Raw genomic sequence first — 12,052 nt, 5'->3', positions numbered from 1 at the left:
TCACGGCCCAATAAGAGTTAATCTAGACGACTGCGCAGCATCAGATAATACATTGCTCTTACTACAAAGTTGAATGAAGCCAACCAAGGCACGCCAGGACAGAGAACGTCGACTAGCCAGATTCTATTCATGCTGCAGGGTAGCCAAGATGGACACCTCCCCGAGCGCTGCTCCACTCCACTGGCGGGAGCAGAGATACCCCACCAAGATTCGATACAGTGGAGCGCAGGTACGTACCGCGTAGTCGAGCATGGGCATTTTTTTTTCTTGTAGTCCGCCTCTTCAGATCCTCTGCGCATGGGGATATTTTTCCTGTCGACACAGCACCACGACGCCGGACTTGCAATCAGTCCGCCAGCCAGCAACCATGAAACGCAAGCTCGACCAGAACGACGTGCCGTCGCCGGGGCCGAAGGAGGAGAAGCCCACGGCCAAGCCCAAAGTCGCAGACGAGGACCTCACATTCGCCGACCTGGGACTCGACCCGCGATTAGTGCAGGCCGTTGCGGAACAGAGCTTTCTGAAGCCGACGCTCGTGCAGCGCAAGGCCATTCCGCTGGCTCTGAATGGGCAGGATGTTCTGTGCAAGGCCAAGACGGGCTCCGGCAAGACTGCGGCTTACGTTCTCCCCGTGCTCGCTGGTATCCTGAAGCGCAAAGCTGTACGTGCAGACTCGAGAACATGTGGTGTTGTCAGTCATGCTAACTGCGATCTAGACGGACCCGAGCGCATCGACAGCGGCACTCATCCTTGTCCCGACGCGGGAACTCTCCGATCAGGTCTTCAAGGCCATTGAGCAGTTCTCGGCGTACTGCGCCAAGGATGTCCGGGCCGTGAAGCTGACCGACAAACTCTCCGACGCGGTACAACGATCGCTGCTGTCGACGTCGCCCGACGTCGTCATCTCAACCCCCGCCCGAGCCTGGTACAATGTCAAGTCGAATTCGTCGGCGCTCGACGTGAGTAAGCTGTCGCACCTCGTCCTGGACGAGGCAGACCTGCTCCTGTCATACGGCTACGAAGAGGATCTTGAGAACCTGTCCTGGTCGATCCCCAAGGGCATCCAGACAGTCATGATGAGCGCCACCCTGACGGACGAGGTCGATTCGTTGAAGAAGATCTTCTATCGAAGCAACGTACCCGCCTTGCTCGACCTCGAGGAACCGGATGCCGAGGGCGAGGGCGTGACGCAATTGGTGACCAAGTGCGGTGAGGATGAAAAGTTCCTGCTGGCATACGTCATCTTCAAGCTGCAGCTCGTCAAGGGCAAATGCATCATCTTTGTGGGCGACGTCGACCGATGCTACCGGCTGAAGCTCTTCTTTGAGCAGTTTGGCATCCGCAGCTGTATCTTGAACTCGGAGCTGCCCGTCAACTCAAGACTGCACGTCGTGGAGGAGTTCAACCGCAACGTCTACGACATCATCATCGCCTCGGACGAAAAGGAGATTCTCGGAAACGAGGAAAAGGCAGACGAGGAGAAGGGAGGAGAAGAAGCCCAGGAAGAGGGTGAAGACGAGGATGGCGAGAAGCAAAGCCAGCGACCACAGAAGAAGAGGAAGATGTCGAAGCGGGACAAGGAATACGGTGTCTCGCGAGGCATCGACTTCAAGAACGTGGCTGCGGTCATCAACTTTGACCTCCCCACGTCCGCGTCGTCGTACACACACCGCATCGGGCGGACGGCGCGAGCCGGCAAGGCGGGCATGGCATTGTCCTTTGCCGTACCCAAAGACCTGTACCGGAAGCACATGCCGACGACAACGGCGACGGCGGAGAACGACGAGAAGGTCTTGGCCCGCATCACGAGGCAGCAGGCCAAGAAGGGCAAGGAGATTAAGCCGTACAACTTCAACACGAAAGAGGTGGACGCATTCCGTTACCGCATGAACGATGCGCTACGAGCGGTCACCAAGGTGGCGGTGCGTGAGGCCAGAACGCGGGAACTGCGGCAGGAACTGCTCAAGAGCGAGAAGCTGAAGAGGTAATTATGCCCTGACTCTGAACCATGCTCGTTGACATCGGACCCCCTGACTAACTGAACGCCACCAGGTACTTTGAGGAAAATCCGTCGGAGATCAACCACCTCCGCCACGACGGCGAGCTGAGGACGGCGAGGCAGCAGGCCCATCTGAAGCACATTCCGGACTACCTGCTGCCAAAGGAGGGCAAGAAGGCGCTGACGGAGGACGACATTGGGTTCGTGCCGCTGCGCAAGGGCGGCAAGGCACGTGGGCATCGCAAGGGCAAGGGCACTAACAAGCGCGGCGGGTTCCGGGCGGGCGGTCGCAAGAGCGATCCGTTGAAGACTTTTAAGGCGCGGCGCAAGACGAAGTAGGCGCTGCGGATAGAAGAAGAACTTGGCACATGGCAGTAGTACGTACGAGCATACCATGATGGAGAGCGTGCATGGCGGCGTCTCTTGAAATTCCACAAACAGAATCCATGACTCCCGTCACAGTGCCGTCCCAGCAAGTGAGGCCCAAAAGTAATCAGTCATTCCTCATGGACCGTGCGGGGGCAGTGCTGTGCTGCCACATGGGGAGTGCCGCTCGACCCGGCGCAGCGGCAGCAGCTGCAAGGACCAACCTAACGCAACAGCAGCAGCAGCATGGAGCCCACCCCGTATTGAACGTTGATCCATAGGCAGGCAGGCATCAGGTACGGAATGCTCCGCACATACATACGCGCGCAGCAGGGCAGTCTATTTTTGTGACAGTGAGTGAGTGAGTCGTGGTGCGTCCTGTCTCGGTTGGCATTGACTGCCGCAAGGAGAGCCCGAGCCCGAGACGGAGACAACACGGCGCGGGCGGTGATGGGACGGGGTCACGGTCAGTCATTGACTCGTACACACGAAGCACCTGGTGATGATGGATGCTATGCTGGATCGTGCGATGGGTGACGAAGGGGGGGCTTGGGGTGCCACCCGTGGGAAAACCAATAAGCGGGCGACGCGGTGCGGAGGAGATGGCGCGACGGTGGCTCAACGGACGAGCCCAGGCGTTGCCAATGCAAATGCAATGCCAGAACGCCAGGACGCCAGGCCAGCGCCAGGTCAGGCAAGGCCAGGGCAAAAATCTGACAGCCCGCCCGCAACCTAAGCTCGCTCGGCGCCCGCCCGCCCGCCGGGGGGCTCGTATTCTGTACGTGGAGCGGGCTGTTCCTGAGGGGGTCGCATCCGAGCTTGGGGGGGGGGATCCAGGCATCCAGGCTGGTAGTAGTGGAGGGTGGAAGTGGGTGTCTTGTTCGGCTGGGGCCTGGATGGGCTGGCTGGGCCTGGCACCTTCGCTCGCCCACCAATTCCACAGGATCCTCGAGTCCAGGCCCCCGGTTTAATTGCTCCTTTGGCTTCCTCCGCGCCGCGCCCCCCTGGCCCGTCCCATCTCTCGCCGCCCAGATGCTGCCAATGTCCAGCTGCTTGTTCGCGCGTGGATCCTGCCCGCCTGGGATGGGGAGAGGGGGGATGGTGGGCTGCTCTGCTTGCTTGGTTGTTTGCCTGCCTGCCATTGAGAGGATGTCCGCCTGCCCAGCTTTCTCGCCCCCCCCCCCCCCGTCTCCTCCCGTCTTTCCTCCTGCCGAAATTGCTCACGGTCGTTTTACGCTACCCAGCAACTCTCTCTCCCTCTTCAACCGTTCGTTAAAGAGGAAGAAGGAAAGTTTCAGCGAGAGGCCGAATTGCGCGCGCTCTCTCTTCCTTCGCCCAGTCGCTCGCTTTTTCGTTATCGACGGCCCGTTTTCTGTGTCATCCCCTTTGTCTGGAAGCACACACGCGCGCGCAGCACACACACACACCCCCGTTATTAATATTCCCACCTGTGTCGCGAGGGAAAACCGCCTCTCTTGCTTGCTTGCTGCTGTGACCCCCCGCGGGCCAAGCTTGCTCGATCCGAACCCCGTGCGACGTTGCGGCCGCCGCCTCGTCGTCCCAGATCGAATCCGCATCGCAGCGCATCGCATCGCATCACCGTTGCGTCGGAAGACTGCATCGCAGCGTGCATCGTCCCGGACCCTCGGCGCCTCACCAAGTCCCGTCATCGTCGTCGGCGGTCGTTCATCACCACCACCGCACGCACGCACGCACGACAAAGACGCCGCACCCCCTCATCACGGCTCTCTGGAACGCGTCTGCGTCAGCAGCACAAAAAAAAGCCCCCTCGGCCGTCGCCTTTCCCGCATTCCTGCGTCGCGGCCAGACAATCGGAAACAAACAAGAGAGCGATTTAGGTGGCGACTGAGACAGGTTCATTCGCTTCTTGTTCTTGTTCATCACAAACAAAGCACTACGTACTGTGCCGGCATCTGAGACGACGACGACGCCCCTGCATTGTTCTCGGCCGTCGTACCTTCCCGCTGCCACTAACACCCTTTTCGACTCGGACGTCTATTTTCGTGGTGCTCACCTGACGGTCGCGTGCTCTCCAACTGTCGCGACCGCGATCTTTCTTGCTGCAAAGAATAACAAGGCGACAAAAAGGTTCGCATCTCGAAAGTCGAAGCAGAGCTCCCACCAGGAGGCTAACACCACCATCAGCTCATCATGTTGCGCTCTGCGGCCCTCGTCGCCCTCCTGGGCGCCTCCTCCGTCCTCGCGGCGGGCACCAAGTGCTCACTGTCCAGCAAGTGCCCCAAGGATTCTCCCTGCTGCTCCCGTAAGTGGTTATCCCTGTCCCCGTCCGTCTAGTGCATCGAAAACCGTTGTATGCACGATGCAATTTAAACGGGGGAGTTGCGTGGTCTGACTGGCTGGCGTTGGACAGAATATGGCGAATGTGGCGTCGGCGCCTACTGCCTCGGCGGCTGCGACCCGCGGTCGTCGTTCTCGCTCGACGCGTGCGCCCCCGCGCCCGTGTGTAAGAGCTCGACGACCAAGTTCACGAGCATGGACAGCATCATCAACATCGGCGACTACCTCGGCGACGCCAGCAAGGGCGAATGGGTGGCGCAGGGCGAGCCCGCCCAATACAAGGACAGCGTCCTCCTGACCATGCCGAGGAAGAGCGTCGGCACGGTGCTCGCCTCGACCGCCTACATGTGGTACGGAAACGTCAAGGCCACATTCAAGACGAGCCGCGGCAAGGGCGTCGTGACGGCCTTTATTCTGCTCTCGGATGTCAAGGACGAGATCGACTACGAGTTCGTCGGTGTCGACCTGAACACTGCCCAGACCAACTACTACTTCCAGGGCATCACGGACTGTAAGTGAAGCGCGCAGAGACCAAGCGATAGACCTTGCATGTAGTGCGGCGGGCTGACGGGAGGCGCGGGCAGATCACAATTCCGGCAACATCACTGTCAAGGACACCTTCGACGAGTTCCACACCTACGAGATCCGCTGGACGCCCGACAAGATCGAGTGGCTCATCGATGACAAGGTCGGCCGCACGAAGCTGCGCAAGGACACGTGGAACGAGACGAGCCAGCAGTGGATGTTCCCCCAGACGCCCGCGCGCGTCCAGCTGTCCATCTGGCCCGGCGGCCTCGCTAGCAACGCTAAGGGCACCATCGACTGGGCGGGCGGCGAGATCGACTGGGACGGCGAGGACATCAAGAAGGCCGGCTACTACTACGCCACCTTCAAGGAGGTCAGCATCGAGTGCTACGACGCCAAGAGCGCGCCGGGCACCAACAAGGGCAAGAGCTACGTCTACACCGACTACGCCGGCACCAACGACACGGTCAAGGACGGCGACAAGGACACCATCATGGGCTCCCTGCTGGCGTCGGGCCTCGACATGGACAAGGGCAAGAAGAGCTCGTCGGCATCTAGCAGCGCGGAGAAGCCCAGCCAGACCCAAAACACCATTCCCGGCGGCAGCAACGGCAGCGGCGGCAATGACCACAGCGGCGATAAGGGCGGCAGCAGCAGCGGCGGCAGCGGTGGCAGCAGCAACAACGGAGGCAGCGGCGCGCAGCCCACGGCGGGTGGCTCATCGGGCTGCAGTGCCGGCAGCTTCAACCAGGACTGCAGCAACGGCTCCAAGGACGGCGGCAGCGGCGGCAAGAGCGGCAGCTCCAAGGCGAGCGCGAGCGCGCTGGCCATGATCATTGCCGGCGCTGCGCTGTTTTGGCTGTAAAGGCGGCAGCTTTCTAATGTGTGAGGTCGGCCCCTTGCGGTGCTTTGGGTGGTGTACCGGCGCGCGGAGCAGCTCGTCGTTGAAGTAAGGGAGGCACTCTGCGAGGAGCATCATCATCATCATCATCACACCGTGGGAGGGAATATTGTCACGTCTGCTTCGATGTTGTATCTTAGGGCAATGGCGCCCGCCCCGCATCCTTGTACTTATGGGCTTTCTTCTTTGGCATCTTTTTATCCTGGGTTGGTTTGGGTGGACGATAATGACCCGTCGCGGTCGTCCGGTCCCTTTTTTCTCTTTTGGTTTGGCGGCATGGCTTGAGCAACAAGAACGACAACGAGCGTGGATGCGCGCGATGGGCGGGGAGGGGAATTGATTGCTGGGAGGGAGCATTTTCTTGGATACATACGTAATATGAAGTTGGGATGGGGTTCATCGAAGATTGCTGTCTACTTGCGCTGCTGGTGATGTCTGCCTTCCCGGGTTGCGTGGCGCAGGGGATGCACCATGAAGCTAGATGTCGTGGTGTGTGACGTTGGATGCGTGATGAAGCTTGGCAAGGGTCTTGATGTCCATACGAACGACCTGCGGGGGTCCAAGCCATGTGTACGTGGGGTAACACGCCAGAAAGCCATCGTCGTTCCTCAAGGATCGAGCAATTAATATACCGCGCGTCACATATACTACTACTCACGCGCCACCTGCCTGCATCAGCAACGCTGTAGCATGGATATCCCTGGATGGAGGATGACCCTCGGGTGCACACGGAGACGTGTCTCACCCAATCCCAGCCACATGGTAACAAAAGAGGCATCTTTCAATCAAGGAGCCATGGGGACTTTTTCGAATTTTGAAATCCTTCTGGGGTTGAGAGAGATACAGGGGAGGGGGTTGAGAAGTGCTGGGTAGGATTGTTCGTGGCTTGTCGTGGGATGATGGTGATAGGCGCGGCGCGGCGGGCATGGGGAGGCTATAACTAACACAGACGTGGGGGAGGGCTTGTAGGGGGAGCAAGCATTGACGAGCGATAGCCGAAGGCAAGTCGTCGGCCGGGCAGAACCAAGTAAGGTACGTACGTGGTCGGCCAGTCAGTCAGCCCTGTCAGGGCAGAGGCGCAAGCCTGTTCCATTCTGGCAGGATGAGGTGGAAGTCGTCCCTCCCCCTCCGGGGATACGACGGAGTCGGATAGATAGACTGACTGAGGAGCAGTTTCTAATCTTGGGTGACGACGGGGGACGCAGATCCAGACGCAGCCAAGACGGCCTTCGGGTCGAGGAGCCGAGATGGGCGGCGCGCGCCTCCTCGTCACCACGAGGTTTGATACGTACGTACTACTAACGTTAGGTTGACCGCGACGATGGGACTGTTGTGTGGCTGGTGCGATGGGCCGCGAGGAGTGAGAATGGCCAAGGCGAGTGGTGCCGCCCGCGCCCGCCGGTCCGCGTGTGCTGGGTGTGCGGCTCTCGCTCGCGCGACACACACAAAAGGATCGAGCCGCAGCCCGCAGCAAAAGACGCGAAGGCGCGAGGTGCAGAGGGCGACGGGGCGAGCAGGCTCGCGGATGCCCCACAGGCGGACCAACTGCCCGACCGCGGGACCTCTCCACCGTTAGCGTTCTGGAGACCCGTAGCTAGCGAGTACTAACAGGGCTGAGGTACACGCACCCTGGAACGTGGCTTGCAGCGGCCGGGGGCTTGGAAGCGCCGCCGGGGGAATGGCCGCGAGGGCGTGGCGCGGCCGACGAGGGACGGAGGAAGTGTGGAAAGCATGGATATTGTTGGGCCTTGAAGAAAAGGGTCTTGCGTGTGATGTCGGCGACGACGGGCATGGGATATAAAGAGGTTGATGGTTTCCGTCGTCATAATCCGTCTCATTCTCATTCTCATTCTCATCACCAAACATACCATCTACAACAACAACATCATCAATAACATCATCAAGAGCCATCAAGACCCATCCAGCAACAGCAACTGCTTCTTCGCCACTTAGACGTCTAAACACCAGCACTTCGGCAATACTTCATCACCAGCCCTACGACTTACACACCAACGCTTGCCGAACCAACTGAGCATACATCCCAGCTCAACACCACCACACACACACACATATTCAATCTCATCGAATATATCCCCCAAAATGTCCACCAAGACCATCGCCTTCCTCGGCGCCACCGGCGGCTGCGGCCTCTCCGCCCTCCGCCGCGCCGTCGCCGCCGGCCACACCTGCATCGCCCTCTGCCGCACGCCCTCCAAGCTCGCGGCCCAGTTCCCCGACCGCCCCGCCAACCTCATCCTGCGCGAGGGCAACGCCCACGACGTCGCCGCCGTCGCCGCCTGCCTGTCCCACCCCGCGGACCCCGCGCGCCTCGTCGACGCCGTCAACTTCTCCATCGGCGGGCCCGTCAACATGGCCAAGCTGACCATGGACGACCCGGACGTCTGCAAGAAGGGCATCGCCGCCCTGCTCGACGCCATCGCCGCCGTGCGCGCCGAGGAGCGCGGCGGCACGACCTGGCGCCCGCTCGTCGCCGTCGTCAGCACCACGGGAATCTCCCAGCACGGCCGCGACGTGCCCCTCCTCTTCGTCCCCTTCTACCACTACGCCCTGCACGTGCCCCACGAGGACAAAAAGGTCGCCGAGCAGCGCCTCTTCGACAGCGGCGAGCGCTTCGTCATTGTGCGCCCCAGCCTGCTCGTCGACGGCGAGAAGCCCGACAGGGCCATCCGCGTGCACGTCGAGGGCCCCCAGGGCATCGAGCGCAAGGAGGTCGGCTACTTCATCTCCCGCGACGACGTCGGCCGCTGGATGTTTGAGAACCTGCTGCAAAAGGCCGGCGGGGGCTGCGAGTACGAGGGCAAGGCCGTCGGCCTGACGTGGTAGGCTCTGAGATTGTAAATGCCGGGCATCGGATTGACGGGCGGGGGAGAGATTGATATCCTATAGATGATGAGCGAGCTGGCGTTTGGTTCTGAAAGTGTCCTTTTCTTCTCCTTTGTTTAGAGACTATAGAATAATGAACATCCCGAATCGATCAAAAGCCGATACCTGAATTGTGACGAATGGTTAAATTGCGAGACTCCAAGTTGCCAAGATGCACATTGCCACATTGACACCATCCGGGATATCTTCACCATATACTGTTACAATTTTGGGTGTTGGGCGGCCCTTGGAGTAACCAAAGGCCGCCGAGTAGAACGTCGAGACAGCCTTGTAGCTGCCGACCCCAATGATGATTTATATGCATATGCGTTAATGATGCTTCCCAAATCTCCAACCGGTCGACCATGCACCCCTGAAAAACATTGACGAAATAAGGCACAACGCCCGTCTACAACGCCATCGCCATGCCTAGCCCCTAAAATGCAAACAAGCCGACCACCAAAGCGCTACAGAGATAAACCCAACACGCACCGTGTCGTAGCCTCGCGCCCCCGCTGGGCTCCTTGCCCCCCGCCTTCTCCCCGTCGTTCGACCCCCCGTTGACGTCCGTGGGCCCCCTGTTGCACTCGCCCACCAGGCTCTTCAGGTCAGACGACGGGGCAATCGTCCTGATCGTCGAGCCGCAGTTGGTGTACTGGGCCATGTACGTCATGTTGGCGTCGAGGTCAAACACCACTGCCGTTTGTATGTCAGCCAGAGCGTTCGCAACAACATGTTCGAGACCTCCAGGGAGGAATGATTGCCCACACACCAACGAAGGAAGGGGAGAGGAGGAGGAGGACTCACCGTACGCAGACCGCAGAAACGTATCCCCCAGGAGCGCAAACATGTCGCTCGGCATGACCCCAAGATAGCACATCGGCGGCTCCATGCGCACCTCGCGTATCAGCTCCCGGTACGGCACCCTTACCGTCACGCCCTCAAACGCAAAGTCGACCGATCCGTTCCTCCCCGTCAGCGCACAGTCCACAATATGGAACCCGTTCAGGTCCATCGTCGTCGAGCCCATCGCGCTCGCAATCCCCCCCGCCACCTCCGGCGGCAGCAGCGTCAGCGTCGCCCCCGTGTCCAGAAACACGGGCATCCCCTCCGCCTTCCCCTGCCTCTCCCCTTCCGTATTGGACGCAGCAAGCAGGTCCGTCGCCGTGCCGTTGGCGGCCACGTGCCTCATGCCCTTCATCCGCACCCAGTACCGCGCCACGCCGTCCGGCGACTCCCCCTTCGGTATGATGGGCAGCTGCGCGAGCCGCCCCGCAAACTTGGACGTGTCGACGCCGCCAAACACGACGACGCCCTGCCGCTCGTCCTTGGAGCCCAGCGCCACGCTAAACGCCTTGGTGCGCGTCACGTTCTGCCGCGCCAGCTGGTCGACAAAGTTGTCGTACCCGATGTTGAGCCCCCTGCCGTACCCGAGGCCGAGGATGCCCGAGAACTGGTCCTCGCTCGTCGTCGCGACGCCAAACTGCACGCGCTTCATCGTGGCGGCGGACGAGGCGCCGGAATCAGAGTCGCCGCCGAGGGATATGTCGTCGAGCACGTACGTGATGTTGGCGGAGCCGATGCCGTAGCGCAGCGACGTGCCCAGCTCGCTCACCACGGCCGTCGACGAGTTGGACGGATCGTACCGTCCGATGGCCTGGCAGAAGCGACGGTCCGTCACGGGCAGGCCGCTGCAGTTGGGGTTGACCCAGAGCTCAAAGGAGCCCGTGTCGAGCTGGGCAAAGACCTTTTGCGGCGGCGTTCCGATGCTGACTGCCTGCGTCTCAGCAAATATCCCACATTAAACCTCATCGAGCAAGAAACTCACGCTGGGCATAGTAGGCTACGTCCGAGCGGTTCTCGAGCTGCACCTCGAGCGCCCTTTTGCCTATCCTGGGCGGCTCGGCATGTATGACTGGCAGAGTCAACGTCCCCGGCTGGCCGCCATCGGCGGGAAAGTCTCGTCGAAAGATGTCTTCGCTTCTTGCATCCGGAGCTTCATCTTGGGCTCTTATTCTCGAAACCTGTGGATGTGACGGTTCTCTTCGCTTGGCAGGCAGCACGGGCAGCGTCCCCATCGATGTATCGCCCTCTATCGCAGCGGGCAAAGACCGCGATGATACTCTCGAGTCGCGTACAGGAGGCCATGTGAGCGCACCCGCCGAGAATCGATCATCGTGGAGTGCCCGGGGCCACGAGTGGACGGAAAGAGCAAGACAAAGGAGAACAAGGACAGACGGCGGTGCCATGGTACGGCCCCCGGCAAGCAGATCAAAACGGCAGATCAATCATACGCATATGCAATGACACCGTCCCAGGGCTTATGTTAAAGGAAATCATGGACACACACACATGATGGCAGCTTCAGCTGAGCTGTTACAGCACTGACCGCGTCAACTGCCAATCCGGCTGCCATTTCAGTCTCGGTCAACACAACCGGCCCGACACGACGAGTTTTCTTCAGCGGCCCGGCACCAGCCCATGCCGGGCCGCGGCATCAAACCTTCAAAGGCCAAGCCCAGACCCTTCACGTCTAACCCTGCGCGGATGCGAAACTCGACGACTGGGGCCTGGCCGTGAGAGGAGACGGCATGCACGCCGCCTGAAGCTGGGGGACAGGGAGGAACCGGCCAGGCACATTACCCAGGTGATTCGCACGAGGGCGCATCTATGCGGGGGTGTCCGCCAAAAACGACGAACGCCAGGCGAGTCGAGTTACAGCGGGGGTGACGAACAGGAACGGGCTAACCGCTTGTGTCGGGACATGAGGCAATGGTGTCGAACGGTCGAGGCTGGAGGCGTCTCAGGGCGCCCGCGTTTGAGGCGCTGCAGGGGCCGGCCGGTGTTTTGGGTCTCGAGCCATGGGCTTGTCGGAGCCGAGTGCTACTCCACAAGGGCGATCTCGAATTCTAGACGGTCCTAAATTCATGGCTTGCCGAATTTGGATCAATACTCGAGGCTCGTTTGCGTCAATTTTGGTGTTCCTCTGGTTCGTTCATGCCGTGCCGGAATTGAACTACACTTAAAGTGCATGAAAAGTCGATGTGTAAAGGCTATAG

At 60.3% G+C, this 12,052-nt stretch overlaps 4 protein-coding genes across 4 annotated transcripts; 3 read left to right on the top strand and 1 right to left on the bottom strand.

Moving 5' to 3' along the window:
* Nucleotides 1–367: 367 nt before the first annotated feature.
* Nucleotides 368–2,338, top strand: PLICBS_005817 (ATP-dependent DNA/RNA helicase; the record flags this gene model as incomplete). The annotated part of the gene is made up of 3 exons (XM_018319539.2): nucleotides 368–661; nucleotides 717–1,984; nucleotides 2,053–2,338. The coding sequence occupies 3 exons, from the start codon at nucleotides 368–370 to the stop codon at nucleotides 2,336–2,338; spliced, it is 1,848 nt and encodes a 615-aa protein (XP_018182013.1).
* A 2,199-nt stretch (nucleotides 2,339–4,537) lies between these two features.
* On the top strand, nucleotides 4,538–6,074 carry PLICBS_005816 (uncharacterized protein; the record flags this gene model as incomplete). The annotated part of the gene is made up of 3 exons (XM_018319538.1): nucleotides 4,538–4,649; nucleotides 4,758–5,195; nucleotides 5,269–6,074. 3 exons carry the CDS (start codon nucleotides 4,538–4,540, stop codon nucleotides 6,072–6,074), a joined length of 1,356 nt encoding a protein of 451 aa, XP_018182012.1.
* A 2,136-nt stretch (nucleotides 6,075–8,210) lies between these two features.
* PLICBS_005815 (uncharacterized protein) lies at nucleotides 8,211–8,954 on the top strand (the record flags this gene model as incomplete). The annotated part of the gene is made up of 1 exon (XM_018319536.1): nucleotides 8,211–8,954. One exon carries the CDS (start codon nucleotides 8,211–8,213, stop codon nucleotides 8,952–8,954), a length of 744 nt encoding a protein of 247 aa, XP_018182010.1.
* Nucleotides 8,955–9,402: 448 nt separating this feature from the next.
* PLICBS_005814 (uncharacterized protein) lies at nucleotides 9,403–11,071 on the bottom strand (the record flags this gene model as incomplete). Its single annotated transcript, XM_065600803.1, has 4 exons — nucleotides 9,403–9,422; nucleotides 9,486–9,689; nucleotides 9,801–10,766; nucleotides 10,822–11,071. The coding sequence occupies 4 exons, from the start codon at nucleotides 11,069–11,071 to the stop codon at nucleotides 9,403–9,405; spliced, it is 1,440 nt and encodes a 479-aa protein (XP_065456875.1).
* Nucleotides 11,072–12,052: the final 981 nt, after the last annotated feature.

Source organism: Purpureocillium lilacinum, assembly GCF_023168085.1.
Source record: "Purpureocillium lilacinum CBS 284.36 DNA, scaffold_4, whole genome shotgun sequence".
NCBI lineage: Eukaryota > Fungi > Ascomycota > Sordariomycetes > Hypocreales > Ophiocordycipitaceae > Purpureocillium > Purpureocillium lilacinum.
The sequence above is the reverse complement of the archived record's forward strand: the minus strand, read 5'-3'. Positions and strand labels throughout refer to the sequence as shown.